This window comes from Thalassophryne amazonica, chromosome 13, assembly GCF_902500255.1.
Source record: "Thalassophryne amazonica chromosome 13, fThaAma1.1, whole genome shotgun sequence".
In the NCBI taxonomy this organism is placed as follows: domain Eukaryota; kingdom Metazoa; phylum Chordata; class Actinopteri; order Batrachoidiformes; family Batrachoididae; genus Thalassophryne; species Thalassophryne amazonica.
The window spans coordinates 95088459-95104988 of NC_047115.1; the positions used below are offsets into that span (position 1 = coordinate 95088459).

The following is a 16530-nucleotide window of genomic DNA, read 5'->3' on the forward strand; positions in this document are numbered from 1 at the left end:
ACGTCTCTCTCTCTCTCACACACACACACACACACACACACACACACACACACACACACACACACACACACACACACACACACACACACACACACACACACACACATTGCACTTTACCCCTGCAGTCAGTAAAACCTTATTTGATCAAAATATACTTTATCTCAGTCCATCTTCACATCAATCACAACTTGAATCATTTATCAAGCCCAGATACTTTTTAAATCATTGTATAAACTCCTCCCACTGACGTTCAGAATCACAGACACACCATCTGCAAAACATTCCACAGGTGAAGAAAGCCACACAGAAACCCTGCCGACTGTGCACTTTAACAGCTAAAGCATGAACCTTTCACCAAGTCATCTGCACACGCAGAGCTCCGATTTCACATGTGGAGCAATTCTGCACCTGACCTCAAGTGACCTTCAGTGGTCACTGACCTCAACATCATTAGTCTGTCCATTATTCCACCAACAGTCATCCTGATGATTCCCCCCCACTAAGACTGCATTTCTTCATGAAGTTAGCCCCAGAACAAAATCTATCATTGTAACACGGAAGCTACAAGAAAGACCAGGATCAGAATTTTCATCTGTATTGCACAACGTTTTTTGATTTATTAAAATCCATGAAATCTGAAAGAAAGAAAAAAGAATCGCCCTTTCCATTTTTTTTAACCACAGTGGATTGGGGGGGGGGCATATTGACTAGAGTGCCTTAATTGAGAGCATGGCAACATGAGTCAAAAAAAAAAAAAATGGTCACATGACTCATGGTGCCATCTTGGGTTCAAAATACCGTTTGCTGTTAATGTGTCTACATGTAAATCCAGCTATTTTATTGTTGGGTTGTTGTGCATTTGGATGCACAAATAGCCACAACAAGGGCTTCAAGATGTTCAGATTCCCTTCAGATCCGAACAGAAGAAACATTTAGGAAAATAAAATCAGCTGTGTGGGACAGAAGCGACTTCATCATCAAAGCTTTGAGAAGTAAGTTTATTGTTCAGTCCCATGTAACGTAAAACTCACCTAAACCGTCGTATAAACCAGATATTCACAGTCACCGGACAAAAAAAGTCCCAAAGTTTTTGTGTTGTTTTCCAAGTAATAAACGCCATATATAACGGACTTTGTACAACAGATTTTTCGCTGACATCTGATAAAATGTCCCATCCAATCGCAATGTATTTCCATTAAATCCCACGTATGTGGGACCAGAGTCATTTCCATGATTAAAAGTCCAACGTTTATTTTTTCACACCGTGCTCAGACTCAGAGCCGCAGCCTGGCGTGCACCTGTTAAATCAGACACAAAAGGCTATAATTTGACACTTTTCTGTTTTCACTACTTTGCCATCATAATAGTTTTACAGTGCGCACGCTGATTACAAATGGATCAGAAAAGTCTGCACATTTACAACACGGAGTCAGAAAAAGATGAAATTGTTCAGTTTACCTTTGATTCGGAAGTGATGACTGCAGAAAGAAAAGCTTGTAGAGGGTCAAATTAGTCCAGAATAAACCATAATCAGGAGATGGAGAACTTTAAAACTGTCACGCATGTCATTGTATGACACGGAGTTACAGAGCTGCAGCTGCATAAATCAGGCTTTAAATTAATTAAATAAATCATCATAAATTGTAAATGTGTGTAAATTTGATAGCTTAACTATTTTTATATTTATTTTGTAGTACCTGTACCTGGATGTGTTGCTGTATGTGGTTAAATGATTAAAAAAAAAAAATGTTGAAAACATTAAAGGTTCATTCAGTAGTTCAGCACAGTTGAACCCAAAATGGCGCCATGTTTTGAGTTGACGCCACTCTCTCGATTAAGGCATTCTACTCTGGACAAAGGTGTCCTTCCTTCAATAGCACAAGATATATTTTCTAAACAAAGGAGAAAAAAACAAATTTTTCACTGCAAATAAATTAAGTGGGCAGATGCGGAACCTTGGACTCTTTCCAAACTGTATTTGATTCGCTCATTCAGGTGTCTGTTAGTTCCTGATTGGCTGCACAGCTGAATGAGCTAATCAGCATGTGGCGGAGCGTGGAGAGATGGAGAACCTATTGGTTAGGTGGTACTTGAGGACCGGTATGAGAACCAATTAGTACAAATGAGCACAAGCCAAATCAGGCGGAATGTACAAACAAACAACTCGTGCCATATCTGTGAGGGAATAAGAATTGCAGAGGATAGCCATCCAAATACCCAGACTGCACTCCGACTGATTCGTCCACACTTATGTAGCGGGTGCGTGTGTGGCGGGCACGTGCATAAACCCCGTTCCAGTGTGAACCGATGTCACAGCCCAAATGGTCCCTCCCAAAAATTGGTCCGCCCTGCCTTCACTGCGCATGCGTCATTTGGGACCATTCTAGTATGACGGGGGTATAATGCACCAACACCTACTCCAAGCAGCTCTAATTGTGACCACCTGCTGAGTATTGTGTATATCCCCCTACTGCCAGTAAACCAGCTCTGACCCATAGAGGTATGGACTCCACAAGAGCGCTGAAGGTGTTCTGTGGTATCTGGTGCCAAGAGGTCAACAGCATTGTTTGGCAGCGATAGGGAATGTGAGTGATCACTCAAAAACGTCAGTCACTTTTCTGCTGTCGCTCACAAACCTTCCACCCATTTGACCAAACTCGGATTGACTTGTGATGTTTAAACTATAGTGTGAACCAAACTGTGACCTCTGTGTACTGTTCCACCCCTAATACACGGTACTTCTACGCCTGAAATGAAACGTACCAGTGCGAAGATTACATGGTGAACGTTTCATGCTTTTGTCATAAAATGCACAGTTACTTTGCCTATCTGCTCCACCTTCAATGTCTTTGGTGAAAAATACTTTTTTCATCATTTGAGCTTTCCCCTGGATTACATTTTTAGTACTGACATACCATTTTTCTCTCAACTTTCATTTGATCCCAGGTAAGGTGCCATCTCTGAAGTGTAATACAAAAACAGAGGCAAACAATCATTTGCAATACCCAATACCAGCGTACTGTATTCACAGTTCAAAGCGGCTGTAGACTTTCCTCTCTTTCCGCATGCTCTGGATCTTCTCCAGTATGATCTCACGCTCCTCCGCAGTCTTGAGTTGTCTGCTAAGTGGTGTGATGCCTCTGTCGATCTCCCTCTTGGCTTTCTTGTCAGCTTCATCTTCTTTCTCATCATCAGTGACAGCAGGGACAGACTCTTTGCTGAGCTCATTTCGGCTTTGGCTATTTGCAGAAATTTGCTCTAGAAGTAGTTTGGTATCATCTCTGAGGTTGCTGCTTGAGATGACATTAGCCGTTGATGAGTGATAGCGTGACTGACTTGACTTTTGTTGTTTCAACTGTGATGACTGAGGACATACTTTATCTTCAGTGACCTCTGCTGTGTCCTTTTGACTGACTTGGACATTTGCTTTAGCACTGCTGACACACTCTTTATTTCCTTGACTCACACCATTTTTGGCATCAGCATCTCCAGGTCTTCTCTCACTTGGGTCAAGCAACTCAGACTCTTTGACAGCATCACTCTGAAGCACAGGGGGCTCCGATGGGAAGCTTTCAGAGGTAACAGCTTTGGGTGCACTGTGTGGCAGACTGGACTGTGTCTGGTCTGCTGGGGTACCTAAGGTAGTCTCAGTTGGGACAGACGTACAGTCTGTTGACGTCTCTGTGGGTGATTCACTTAAGTCTGCTTGAGGCATTTGTGGAGGGGAATGTGTATCTGAATCGCCAGGTAAAGGAAACATGTTGGTTTCATCTTTTTTAGCTTTAGGGGATCCATCTGAGCCAGGAGAAGTAGAGCATGATACTGATTCATCAGCAGTGGGAGCACCAGAATCTTTAAGGTTAAGCTCAGGGGGAGTTGTTGCATGTGTTGGTGCATCTTCAGGAGATGCAACTGCCACAGATGGGGAACCACTGGGATGTAAATCAGACTGACTATTTGGACTGAGAACAGGACTACTTGTTGACTGAGAATGCCCAGCAGAAACTGTTGGGGAGAGTGGAGACTTATCTTGGTCAGATCCGGACTTTAAATTTGTCACACCAGTTACACCTGTTAAACATGACTCAGTTGAAGGAGAGCCAAAGTTCTGAGATGCGCTCTCAGCTTCAATTTCTTTTGGTGATGCAGGAGTAACACTGGAAGACACCTGAGATTCTTCTGCTACAGACTTCGAGACAGAGCTGTGTTCTGATTCAGGAGACTCTTTCTCTGAAACACAGCTTGTACCTTCTGTGGGGTCTAAATCTGCTTGTGTGACAGAAGAAGCTGAAGGGTTTTGTGATGTTTTCTCTTGGAAGGATGGAAGAGTTTTGTCTTGTAACGATTCTGATAAAGAAACGTCAACAGATTTTTGTGGCTCTGTTTCCTCTGAATTTGGGAACAATACGACAGAGGTAGTAGGAGATGGGCTGGAATGTTCTGAAATGGTGTGTGAAAGCACAGTCTCTCCTAAAGAAGAAGAACGAAGAGCAGAGTCAGACACTGAGGGGCTTGGACTGGTCTGAGAAGAAGAATCTGGACAGATGCGACCAGAGGAAGAGTTTGGCTCTGATGGGTCAGAACTTTCATCTGATCCTGTGTGAGGAGCACCTGGGTTTGATTCAGATGGCAACAATAACGACCCACAGCTTTGGACATTAGACTTCAATGTGGAAAGTACAGACGGTGGTGGCACTGTTGTGGGAGTGAGTGAAGTAGACATCTCTGAGGCAGAACCGGGTGTTGGAGTTCCACTTTTATCAGCAACTGGTGCCACAGAGTCTATTAGAGAAGGTTCATTAACATGTGTAGCCTCTGTGGTTGTGAGAGGATGATAGGTGGAGGACTCTTTCACTTGTGTAGTAAGATCAGACAGCTGTGGTTCTTCTGGTTGGCTTTGAGGAGATTCTCCATCTTTGAGCCCTCCTGCAGACTCGGGCAGAGATTCTGCTGACTGATTGTCCTTCAGCTCCGTATTCTCCACTTCACTCGGGACTGATGCCTGTTCCTCCTCGTGGATTTTAGTCATACTTGGATCATCTTTGACATGAGTGTCTTGCTTATTTGTCTTGTTGCTGGTGTCAGGTTTTAGTGAGACACATGGTTCTGTGAAGACTATTTTCTGCCCATCTTGTGTGGGAGTGTGATTCTCTAATAAAGCCGTGGATGGTGAGATTGACTCTTTCACAGAGCTCACACTGACTGCTTCTGCTTCAACTACAGGTTCTTCCTTTTGAATGGTGTCATTTTGTAATTCAGATGATGGATTTGCTGCCAAGTTCTCCATTCTCTGCTCAGGTGCAGCTTGAGCAGGTGTTTGTTTTTCTGCCAACTCACTCACATTTTCGTGGGACGGTTTGCTAAGCAGAGCTTTGTATTGTTGTACTGATGAGCTACTTTTGGGCAGTTCGGCTGCAAGAGGCTTAGGTTGAGGCACTGATGGTACAACCTCATCTTCTGTAGAGGCAGATTCTGTTTGCACAGTGGAGGAAGCTGTAGAGTGCTGTGCAGGTTTGTCCCGAGAGGACTGGAGACTTTTGTCTTTGGAAGACTCTAATGGAGAAGGGGTAACAGATTTCAGTGTTTCTGTTTTCTCTGCATTTGGGGATAAAACATTGGACATACAGGTAGAAGAGCTTTCTGGGATGACATGAGAAGCAACCGTCTCCACTGGAGTAGAAAGGAGAGCAGAGTCAGAGTCAGATGCACTCTGTCTGTTCTGAGTAGTAGAACATGGAAGCATTTCACTAACAGTGCTTGTGCTCAATTCAGATGACTGCAAAGAAGAAGTAACATTGGATTCTGTGTGCTGTGACTCAGAACTCTGGATGTTAGAGGTCTCTGCTGTGGGGGTTAGAGGAGCAGGCTTCTCTGAGGTAGAATCAGTGTTTTGGGTTTCAGAGTCTACTGGATGAGGACTGCCTGCAGGTGGATGACAGGGACGTGACTCGACTCCAACAGGATCTGACAGCCTTGTATCTTCTTGTGGTTGCTGTTGAAGAGGTGACCCGTCTGTCCCTACGTTTACAGGTTCAGGCAGAGAGGCTGCTGATTGGCTGTCCTCCAGTTCTGCATTTCCCGGTACAATTTGGACTGTGGCCTGTTCCTCCTCACAGCTTTCAGTACTATTTGCATCATTTATGACATGCCCATCCTGCTTGACTGCTTTATCACCATCATCAGCGCTGACAGCTACAGTTTTTTGTTCATTTTTGACAGTAGTAGTTTTTCCTAATAAATACACAGATTGTGTGATTGGCTTTTTGACAGCAGCATCACTCCCACTCTTTGATGCTTCTTCAGGTGTTGCTTCTCCCTTTTTAGCAGTGCTGTTATTTTCTAAATCAGAATGTGGAATTATTGAAGCTGCAACCTCAGCTGCTTTTCTTTTAGCTGCCAACTCTTTGAAAAACATGAATCTCTGTTGGGTATCACTCAGGTCAAAGGGCGGTGGCTCGCTGAGCAAAGGCTCTGATTGCTGGTGATCAGTTTTGGGGAGCTCCACTGCGGCAGGCTTGTGTCGGGGCATGAAGGGCGAGAACATAACTTGTGTAGTGTCCAAATTTGTTTGCATGGCAGATGAAATTGCAGATTTTCCAGAGGTTTTGTCTCTGGAGGACTCTGATGGAAAAGGGCTGAGAGATTTCTGTGGCTCTATTTTCTCTGAATTTGGGGATAATGCATTGGATGTAGAGGTTGAGCTGGAGTTTTCTGTGCTGACATTAGAAGGAGCAGTCTCGTCTGGATTAGTATAGTGTATAATGCGTGGAGGCTCGTCCACAAGTGGAGCATTTGTAGCAGGATGAGAGGGGCTTGACTTTATTACAACAGGCTCTGACAGCTTAGTTTCTTCTTGTGGTTGGTTTTGTAGAGGTGACCCATCTTTCCTGATGTCGGCAGACTCAGGCAGAGAGCCTCCTGACTGGCTCTCCTCCAGCTCTATATTTCCTGGTACAGATGGGACAGTTGTGTTTGTTTCTGTGATTGGCTTTGTGACAGAAACAACAGCCACATTCTCTGGTGCTCCTTCAGGTACACCTTCTCCCTTTTTAACACTGGAGTTCTTTTGTGAATCTGAATGTGGAATGACTGAAGCTTTCTGTGGGCTATTATCTGCTGCAACCTGAGCTGCTTTTCTTTTGGCTGCCAACTCTTTGAAAAACATGAATCTCTGTTGGGGATCACTCATGTCTACAAAGGGCGGTAGCTCGTTGAGCAAAGGCTTCGATTGCTGTTGATCAGTTTTGGGCAGCTCCACTGTGGCAGGCTTGGACATGAAGGGAGAGACCATAACTTGTGTAGTGCCCAAATTTGTTTGCATGGCAGATGAAATTGCAGATTTTCCAGAGGTTTTGTCTCTGGAGGACTCTGATGGAAAAGAACTTAGAGATTTTTGTGGCTCCATTTTCTCTGAATTTGGGGATAATGCATTGGATGTAGAGGTTGATCTGGAGTTTTCTGAGCTGACATTAGAAGGAGCAGTCTCATCTGGGTTAGTATAGTTTGTAACGTGTGGAGGCTCGTCCACAGGTGGAGCATTTGTAGCAGGACGAGAGGGGCTTGACTTTATTACAACAGGCTCTGACAGCTTAGTTTCTTCTTGTGGTTGGTTTTGTAGAGGTGACTCGTCTTTCCTGATGTCTGCGGACTCAGGCAGAGAGCCTCCTGACTGGCTCTCCTCCAGCTCTACATTTCCTGGTACAGATGGGACAGTTGCATTTTTTTCTGTGACTGGCTTTGTGACAGAAACAGTCACATTCTCTGGTGCTCCTTCAGGTACACCTTCTCCCTTTTTAACACTGGAGTTCTTTTGTGAATCTGAATGTGGAATGACTGAAGCTTTCTGTGGGCTTTTATCTGCTGCAACCTGAGCTGCTTTTCTTTTGGCTGCCAACTCTTTGAAAAATATGAATCTCTGTTGGGGATCATTCATGTCTACAAAGGATGGGTGGCTGAGCAGAGGCTTTGACTGCTGTTGTTCAGTCTCGGGCAGGTCCACTGCAGCAGGCATATGCAGGGACATTAAAGGAGAGAACGCAGCTAGTGTACTATCAAATTTTGTTTGTATGACAGAAGTAGATTCTTCTGACATTTTATTCTGGGAAGACTCTGATGGAGAAGGGTGAAGAGACACCTGTTCCTCAGGAATTATGTTTAATACAAAGGCGCCAGGGGATGACCTGGCATTTTCTGAGCTTAAACGAGAAGATATGGTTTGCTGAGCAGAGGTTGAGGGTGATGGACTGTTCTGAGAACTAGAATCAGGACGGCACTGATCAGAGGAAGAGCTCTGTGCTGATGGATGAGAAGAACTGACTTTCACTCCTGCTTGAGTAATACCTGTGCCAGATTCAGACAGCTGTGGAGCAGCAGAAACATTTGATTCTATCTGCTGTGCATCAGGATTTTGGATGTTAGACTTCTCTGAGGTAGCATTGAGGGGTTTAAGTTCAATCTTTTCAGTTAGTTGCGAGGAAGACTTTGTTGGAGCTGGACCACTGTCAGCCAGAATATGAGAGCTTGTATGTGTATGAGTCTGGACAGACACTTTTACCTTTGTAGTAGAATCTGGCAGCTTTGCTTCTTCTGTTTGGGTGTGAGGAGAAGCGCCGTCGCTGCCCTCTCCTACAGACATAGAACATGACTCTGCTGATTGACTATCCTTTACCTCTGTTTTTTCCAATTTAGATGGGACTACTTGCTTTTCTTCCTTGCAGCTATTATCTGAGACATCTTTGATCTGACTGTCTTGTGGGACATCAGGTCTTACACGTGTTTCTGTGGAGACTGCTTTCTGTCCATCCTCTGGAGCCGTGTATTTTTCAAATAAATCCTTTGATGGTTTGATTGGCTTTTTCTCTGGCAAAGCCACATTCACTACTGTTTCTTCCTGTACCTTTTGAACAATGGTGTTATTTTGTAAATCAGACACTGGATTTGTTGGCGATTTCTGCATTTTCTTTTCAACTGCAGCCTGAGCAGCTTTTCGTTTTGCTGCCAAATCCTTGAAAAACATGAACCTCTTGTCAGGATCGCTCATATCTATGTAGGATGGGTTGCTGGGTATAGTTTTGGGTTGTTGTTCATGTTGATCAGTTTTGGAGAGCTGTACGTCAGAGGGTGAAGACTTTGTTGGCTCTGTATCTGGTGATTTAGATGAAAGAGCTTCTGTGGTTTTCTCTTGGCTTTCTGAAGGATCCTTTGACATTTTTTCCTTTGAGGAATCTTTATCATATAGTTTATTACTTACATCATCTGATTTAGACGTTTCTGTGGCCGTGGTATCGAGACTGGTTGACTTTATATAACGGCTCCATTCAAAAGGTTCTCTTACAAGTCTCTTTTGTCCCAAAACCTGAGAGATAAAAGGTAATTTTGTCTGTTCATCCTCATTTTTGTCATCGTCCTCATCTTGTTGCCCTGGAGCTGTTTTGGATTCTTGATAAACATGCGGATCCAGTTGGGAGCTGAATATTAGAGAGGATCTTAACCTGGAGCTTGTTTGTACTGCTGCATTGTACTTTCTGCGGAATGATTCATCCCTTCGGAGCACAGAGGTTTTTGGTTCCTTTTGTTCTACCTCCTCAGTTTTATCACCTTCTGTTGCTGATGATGAATCTGAAGGAGTTGGTGTTATTTTGGTTTCTGGTACAATGGCAGTACAGTCTTCTGGGATTTTCTTTTCTGGCTCTTGTGTAATGGCTGCAGTGGGTGTAGTGGATCTGATATAACTTGGCAGCTGACTTACTCTCGGCACAAGAGGAACCTTGACCTCTCTGATATCAGGAATTTTAGGAAGTGATAAATCTGTGCCAAATGCCATTTGTTGAATGGTGTTTGAGGGCTCATCAAATGTGTCTACATTAGTTGGTGTCATCCGTAAGTCTTCGTCCTCCCCATTATCAAATGCACTGAGGAACGAGTTAATCCTCCACGTCCTCAGCCCCCGTTTGACTGCTGGGTCCTTACGGTCTGTGTTAGGCTCTTCAAAAAACTGACTGTCAGGCATATGTGAGGATGGTGGAGATGTCTGACAGGCATATATCTGGCCTGCACTTGATCTTCTAGGACGAGCTGAAGTAAAAGGAACACCTAACAATTTCTCTGAGCCCTGGTATACATCAGTAGCAAATGGCACGTAATTAAGCATTTGGTTATAGCTTTCTGGTGGTTCCATTTCTTGTTGGAAGACAGGTTCAGAATACTGATTCGATGAAAGATAGGCATGGCTCCAAAATTTTTCATAACCACCATAATCCACTTCAGATCGCATCTTTTGGTATGGTAGCTGGCCTCTCTGAAACTGCCTTCCCTGTGTCTCAAAGTCTGATATTCCTTGTTCCTGTGGGAAAGGGTAAGGTGAGTGTCTGCCAAGAGATCCTTCAGCAAAACTGTGTCGTTTGAATGCTGGATTTTCCATCATGGGCATCCTGGAAGAGCCCAGATCAAAAGCGGGCTCAATCTGTATTTGTTGGGGTGGAAACCTACTGTACATATCCATAGGACCTTGGTCTACTGATCTGTGCATCACGGCTTGCCTTTTATGCGGCATCACTTTCCATTTCATGTCCATGCGTTCATCAGCAGGAGGTCTTGACCATTCTTCTCGGCCATAGGCATCTATTGGGACAAATTTCCTTGGATCTCTGGACAGCAGATGTGGTTCACTTGAGTATTGCTTATTCAGTGACAACGCAAAATCCTCCATTGGTGCAAACAAATTTTCAGTCAGTGGTTGGGACTGAGCATAAAGAATCCGGAACTCTTCATCAAAAGTAGATACTAGCTGTCCAAGGTAGAGGTGTGCCATGCAACGATGCAACTTCTCAAATGACCACATGAAGCTGGACACAAAACACAACACAATGCAAAAGAATTACATCAGTAATGGGTGGTGCCACTCTAATCCTTGTGACCGTATTCAGTGTGGAAGTATAATGCTGTGCAAGACTTGAAATAATCTCACCTGTAGTTTCCCCCCAGCACAGCCCTGCAGTCTGTCAACAAGAAGCGATCCATCATCCGGCCTTTAATCGATTTTCCAGAGCGGCAGCGATACGTGACGCCGCACACTGTTCTCACACGTAAAAACTGCAAGACAGGAGTCAGATCATCCACTTACACTAAACAGAAGCTGACAAAGTACACAATTCCTGACCATCTTTATGTCCTTATTAACTGCAGTGCAAGCTAGGTGGCAGTATTGTACTGCAGTAGTAACGCATGGATTTATTAAAAAGTACTAAAATGTTGGAATAGTTATCAATTAGACATATTTAAATGTGTCTAAATATTTCTGTGGCAGGTTTGCATGTTCTACCCATGTTTGCAGTACTCCGGCTTCCTTCCACGTCCAAAGACATGGATAAAAAAGCTTTTTATCCTACCATCCCTGGTTCTCAAGACCAGGCACCTAAGTGGCTCTACTCTACTCTTTTCTACTCTCCTATTTTACTCTTCCTTTTTAGATATACCTTTGTATACTGGCATAGTTCCACCTTAGAACTGGAATATACACTCAACAAAAATATAAACGCAACACTTTTGGTTTTGCTCCCATTTTGTATGAGATGAACTCAAAGATCTAAAACGTTTTCCACATACACAATATCACCATTTCCCTCAAATATTGTTCACAAACCAGTCAATCTGTGATAGTGAGCACTTCTCCTTTGCTGAGATAATCCATCCCACCTCACAGGTGTGCCATATCAAGATGCTGATTAGACACCATGATTAGTGCACAGGTGTGCCTTAGACTGCCCACAATAAAAGGCCACTCTGAAAGGTGCAGTTTTATCACACAGCACAATGCCACAGATGTCGCAAGATTTGAGGGAGCGTGCAATTGGCATGCTGACAGCAGGAATGTCAACCAGAGCTGTTGCTCGTGTATTGAATGTTCATTTCTCTACCATAAGCCGTCTCCAAAGGCGATTCAGAGAATTTGGCAGCACATCCAACCAGCCTCACAACCGCAGACCACGTGTAACCACACCAGCCCAGGACCTCCACATCCAGCATGTTCACCTCCAAGATCGTCTGAGACCAGCCACTCGGACAGCTGCTGAAACAATCGGTTTGCATAACCAAAGAATTTCTGAAAAAACTGTCAGAAACTGTCTCAGGGAAGCTCATCTGCATGCTCGTCGTCCTCATCGGGGTCTCGACCTGACTCCAGTTTGTCCTCGTAACTGACTTGAGTGGGCAAATGCTCACATTCGCTGGTGTTTGGCACGTTGGAGAGGTGTTCTCTTCACGGATGAATCCCGGTTCACACTGTTCAGGGCAGATGGCAGACAGCGTGTGTGGCGTTGTGTGGGTGAGCGGTTTTCTGATGTCAATGTTGTGGATCGAGTGGCCCATGGTGGCGGTGGGGTTATGGTATGGGCAGGCGTCTGTTATGGACGAAGAACACAGATGCATTTTATTGATGGCATTTTGAATGCACAGAGATACTGTGACGAGATCCTGAGGCCCATTGTTGTGCCATACATCCAAGAACATCACCTCATGTTGCAGCAGGATAATGCACGGCCCCATGTTGCAAGGATCTGTACACAATTCTTGGAAGCTGAAAATGTCCCAGTTCTTGCATGGTCGGCATACTCACCGGACATGTCACCCATTGAGCATGTTTGGGATGCTCTGGACCGGCGTATACGACAGCGTGTACCAGTTCCTACCAATATCCAGCAACTTCACACAGCCATTGAAGAGGAGTGGACCAACATTCCACAGGCCACAATTGACAACCTGATCAACTCTATGCGAAGGAGATGTGTTGCACTGCATGAGGCAAATGGTGGTCACACCAGATACTGACTGGTATCCCCCCCCCAATAAAACAAAACTGCACCTTTCAGAGTGCCCTTTTATTGTGGACAGTCTAAGGCACACCTGTGCACTAATCATGGTGTCTAATCAGCATCTTGGTATGGCACACCTGTGAGGTGGGATGGATTATCGCAGCAAAGGAGAAGTGCTCACTATCACAGATTTCGACTGGTTTGTGAACAATATTTGAGGGAAATGGTGATATTGTGTTTGTGGAAAAAGTTTTAGATCTTTGAGTTCATCTCATTCAAAATGGGAGCAAAACCAAAAGTGTTGCGTTTATATTTTTGTTGAGTGTAATATATAAGATATACCTTACTGAATTTTCATGCAGATCAGGTGACTGGAAATTTTAAATTGTTCATAGGTGTGAGTATGAATGTGTTTGTCTATATGTGGCCCTGTGATGGACTGGTAGCCTGTCCAGGGGGTCCCACACCTCTCACCCTATGACTGCTGGGATATAGGCTCCAGCTCCCCGTGACCCTTGACTGGAGTAAGTGGGTATAGAAAATGAATGCTTAATATTTCAAATTTTATTTTCTGTTTACTCACTGTACACACACGACTGTGCAAAGGCTTTTAGTCACCTTAGAATTTTGATATCAGTGGTGTTTTCTCTCTCTCTCTCTGTGTGTGTGTGTGTGTGTGTGTGTGTGTGTGTGTGTGTGTGTGTGTGTGTGTGTGTGTGTGTGTGTGTGTGTGGAGATGCACCCAAAACCACTATTAGTAATGGAAAAACAAAAAGAGAGAACAAAATTTGCATCTACTACTACATGGGATCGAACAGTTAAAACATGCAAACTAACGCACAGCCTTGACCCTGACTTTTGAGACACCTACAAAAACATTTATTTCCACCTAACATACCAAGAGATGAATTATTCAATCTGGATCATTTTATACAGATTGGACAATAATCAGGGAAGGTTTCCCCTTTTAAAATTTTAGGTTTGAGCATTTTACTGAAGCTAGAAATCTCCAAAGTTCACCTCTGAAATAGTCAAGTGGCTGATGCTGGCAGAGGGCTGACCCACACTGACCTATTGCTCTTTATTGTCACTATACACAGGGTTCTCCCCAGACAATGGAACAACAGTGCCACGCCGTCATACTGCCATCTAGCACCGCTATAGTGTAGTGTCATCTCACGATGTTTTAGCGGCAGACTTGATGGGAATCTAACAGCACGCAAACCCGCTTTTACGGGAAATTTCACATGAACAACTTCAGCTCTAGTTTATCCTGTTTACATCCAGATGACACAAACCATGACAAAACAAGCCTTACACGAAGCCAGATCTCTGCATTTTTTGTTTCGTCTTGGCGGGGACGCAGTGATCGCCGGGCTGTCTGTGGAGGAGGCACGCCGGCGCCGAGCGTCATGGAGGCAGGTACACAGCTGACTCGATCAACGCTGTCTGCTGTGGGATCGATCAGATCAGAGGCTAAGAACGATGCTGCAGCCTCTGTGACAGTGAACAGGGAGGCTTTTATGAAGAAAACGGCAGAACAGAATTCTAAATTATTCAGGTACTGAGACACACAGATTTTGGTGTTGGACAGCTGTGTGCATTATTCCCATTCTTCTATCTTTTAAATGACACGTCGCACTGAAATCAGAACATTTCTCAGTGTTTCTGACTGCGTTTCTTAGAGGAAACCGTCTCAGCGCGCCCTTGAATGGTGCTAACATTAAAAACGGAACCGCAGATTAATTACAAAGTTTATATACGTGTGCTGTGATGTTATGGTGACTCGTTTTTAAGTGATAACTGTTAATTTTGATGCAGTCAATGTAAAAGGAGCCGCCTTCCACTGTGCAAAAACAGTGCGTGTGCACATTGCATGAGTGCGATGCGCGCTGCTCCATTACAGAACAGTCTCACATTAAGACAGACACTCAAAGTAAAATAAAAATAAACCCTACCAGCTCCACTGAGAAGAAAAAATAAAAACCTGTACAGTCATCCACTTGTGATTTCCAAAGTCCGCTCCACGCATGGATTGCGCGCGATCGCCAGCCGGTTTTGCGGAGCTCCTCAAAGTTCTCTCACGTTAGATAGAAAGTCCATTATTTCCTGAAAATAATGTATTCCAACTTTTTCCCAATGTAAAATAAATCCATCTGCGTGTCCAGCCGATACAAAACAGCATCATAGACCCATTCTGCGCGCACGCTCACGGTGGGACTAAAATAGTGTCTAGCGACACAAACAGCAGCGTCACCACACATTAGAATCCAAAATCCGACAGACTCTGAAAATATTAAGAGTTTTGGGGTGAAGTGTGTCGCCTCCTGTCTCTCTGTAGAGCCTCTGAAAAATCCAACCCTTTACTTTCGAATGAAAGCTCACAAGCTTCGTTATTGGATGAAGCAGTGTTTGTTTCTTCACTGTGTCAGCCCGATGTTTCTGCTTTTCCAAAAATGTTCATCACACACTGAGAAATGCCGACAAATGCAGCGTAAAATGCAGAGTAATAAGACGTTTTCCAGAAATGCACCTGCTGACTCAGGGAGGAACGTTGGACCTTTTGTTTTCCATTTTTTCACAGTATAGAGGGGCGTCAAAATCTGAATCACAAGGACAAGGCGAGATTTTCACACTTTGAAATGAATGCCCGCAGCCTGGTGATATTGTGACTTGGAAATTCAAACTTTTCAAATTGAAAACTATGCAGGGGAAATGTGTAAAAAACTCTGGAATCTCCCACATTTTAAACTGTCTTTCTGTACATTATTTTTTTCTTTCAAACAAATTTATTGCACATTTGTTACATACAGTGTGTCAACAAAACACAAACATTTTAGATTAACCCTCTAGGATCCAAGGGCATTTTTTTGGACAGTTCACCTGCTTGGCATAAATGTTTTATTATTGCTGTTAACAGCTCTCCCTGCATCCCACAATCAAGTTTTATGTCTTTTTTTCAGGACAACCTGGGCTTTCAGCATATATATGTTTTTGTTGTGTTTTATAAGTGTAATAAAGGTTTACAAACAAAAATAGGCATGGAAAAAATAAAGCGAAAAATAATTTTCCACACACATTTATTCAAAACACAGCAAACTATAATAAACAACTGTTTTGACACTTTATAAAGGTAATTTGAGGTCTTGTGTGAAAAACTGAACAACAAAAAGGTTCAAACAATCAACACAAATGCACATTTTGAATAATATATACAAAACGGTCGATGCGTTTTGTTGTCCATTGATATGGTAAACTGCTTTACGCAGAGTTTCTGTATAGGCTCTCAGTTGTCCAGGTGGTTTCCATAGTAGAGAAGCTTGAATCTTCGACTGGACTGGGTTGCTTGACGCGAGGACGTTTCGCTTCAAATCACAGAAGCTTCCTCAGCTAAAATTCTTGCTCTGGTAGTCTGACTTCTGTCTTGACTCTTGCAGAGAAGAATAAACCAGAAGCCAACAAAAGCTGGAGTTTTTTAACCTAACCAGACCCCTCCTACCGAGAGGCCGACTGCTATAGGCTAGTGACTAAATAATAGCTCTAATTAGCACCTATTGTGCTCTAGTTAGCACTCTCCTAATGATGGGATGGAAGCCTCCCCTGATGGCTCCCTTGACGACTCTCCTGATGACGTGAATGACTCATTACCATGAACAAAAGACTGAAACTGCTTAGACCTGAGTACCCCATTGTAAACAGGGGACAAAGCGTGTCTGAGACC

General features: G+C 43.7%; 1 protein-coding gene across 8 annotated transcripts in view; it reads right to left on the reverse strand.

Annotated features, from left to right (window-relative positions):
- Positions 1-440: 440 nt before the first annotated feature.
- LOC117522843 (mucin-17-like) overlaps positions 441-16530 on the reverse strand; it is a 74562-nt gene continuing 58472 nt past the window's right edge. Inside the window, exons 4-6 of one of the 8 annotated variants that reach the window (XM_034184246.1) lie at positions 10967-11091; positions 3541-10844; positions 441-455 (exon numbers count right to left, since the gene is read on the reverse strand). In XM_034184246.1, coding sequence (XP_034040137.1) covers positions 451-455; positions 3541-10844; positions 10967-11091 — 7434 coding nt within the window. In that variant the 3' untranslated portion in view covers positions 441-450. Of the gene's footprint in view, positions 456-2088; positions 10845-10966; positions 11092-16530 lie in introns of those variants that run through there. The other 7 variants (XM_034184242.1, XM_034184244.1, XM_034184243.1 and 4 more) reach the window with 7 other exon arrangements.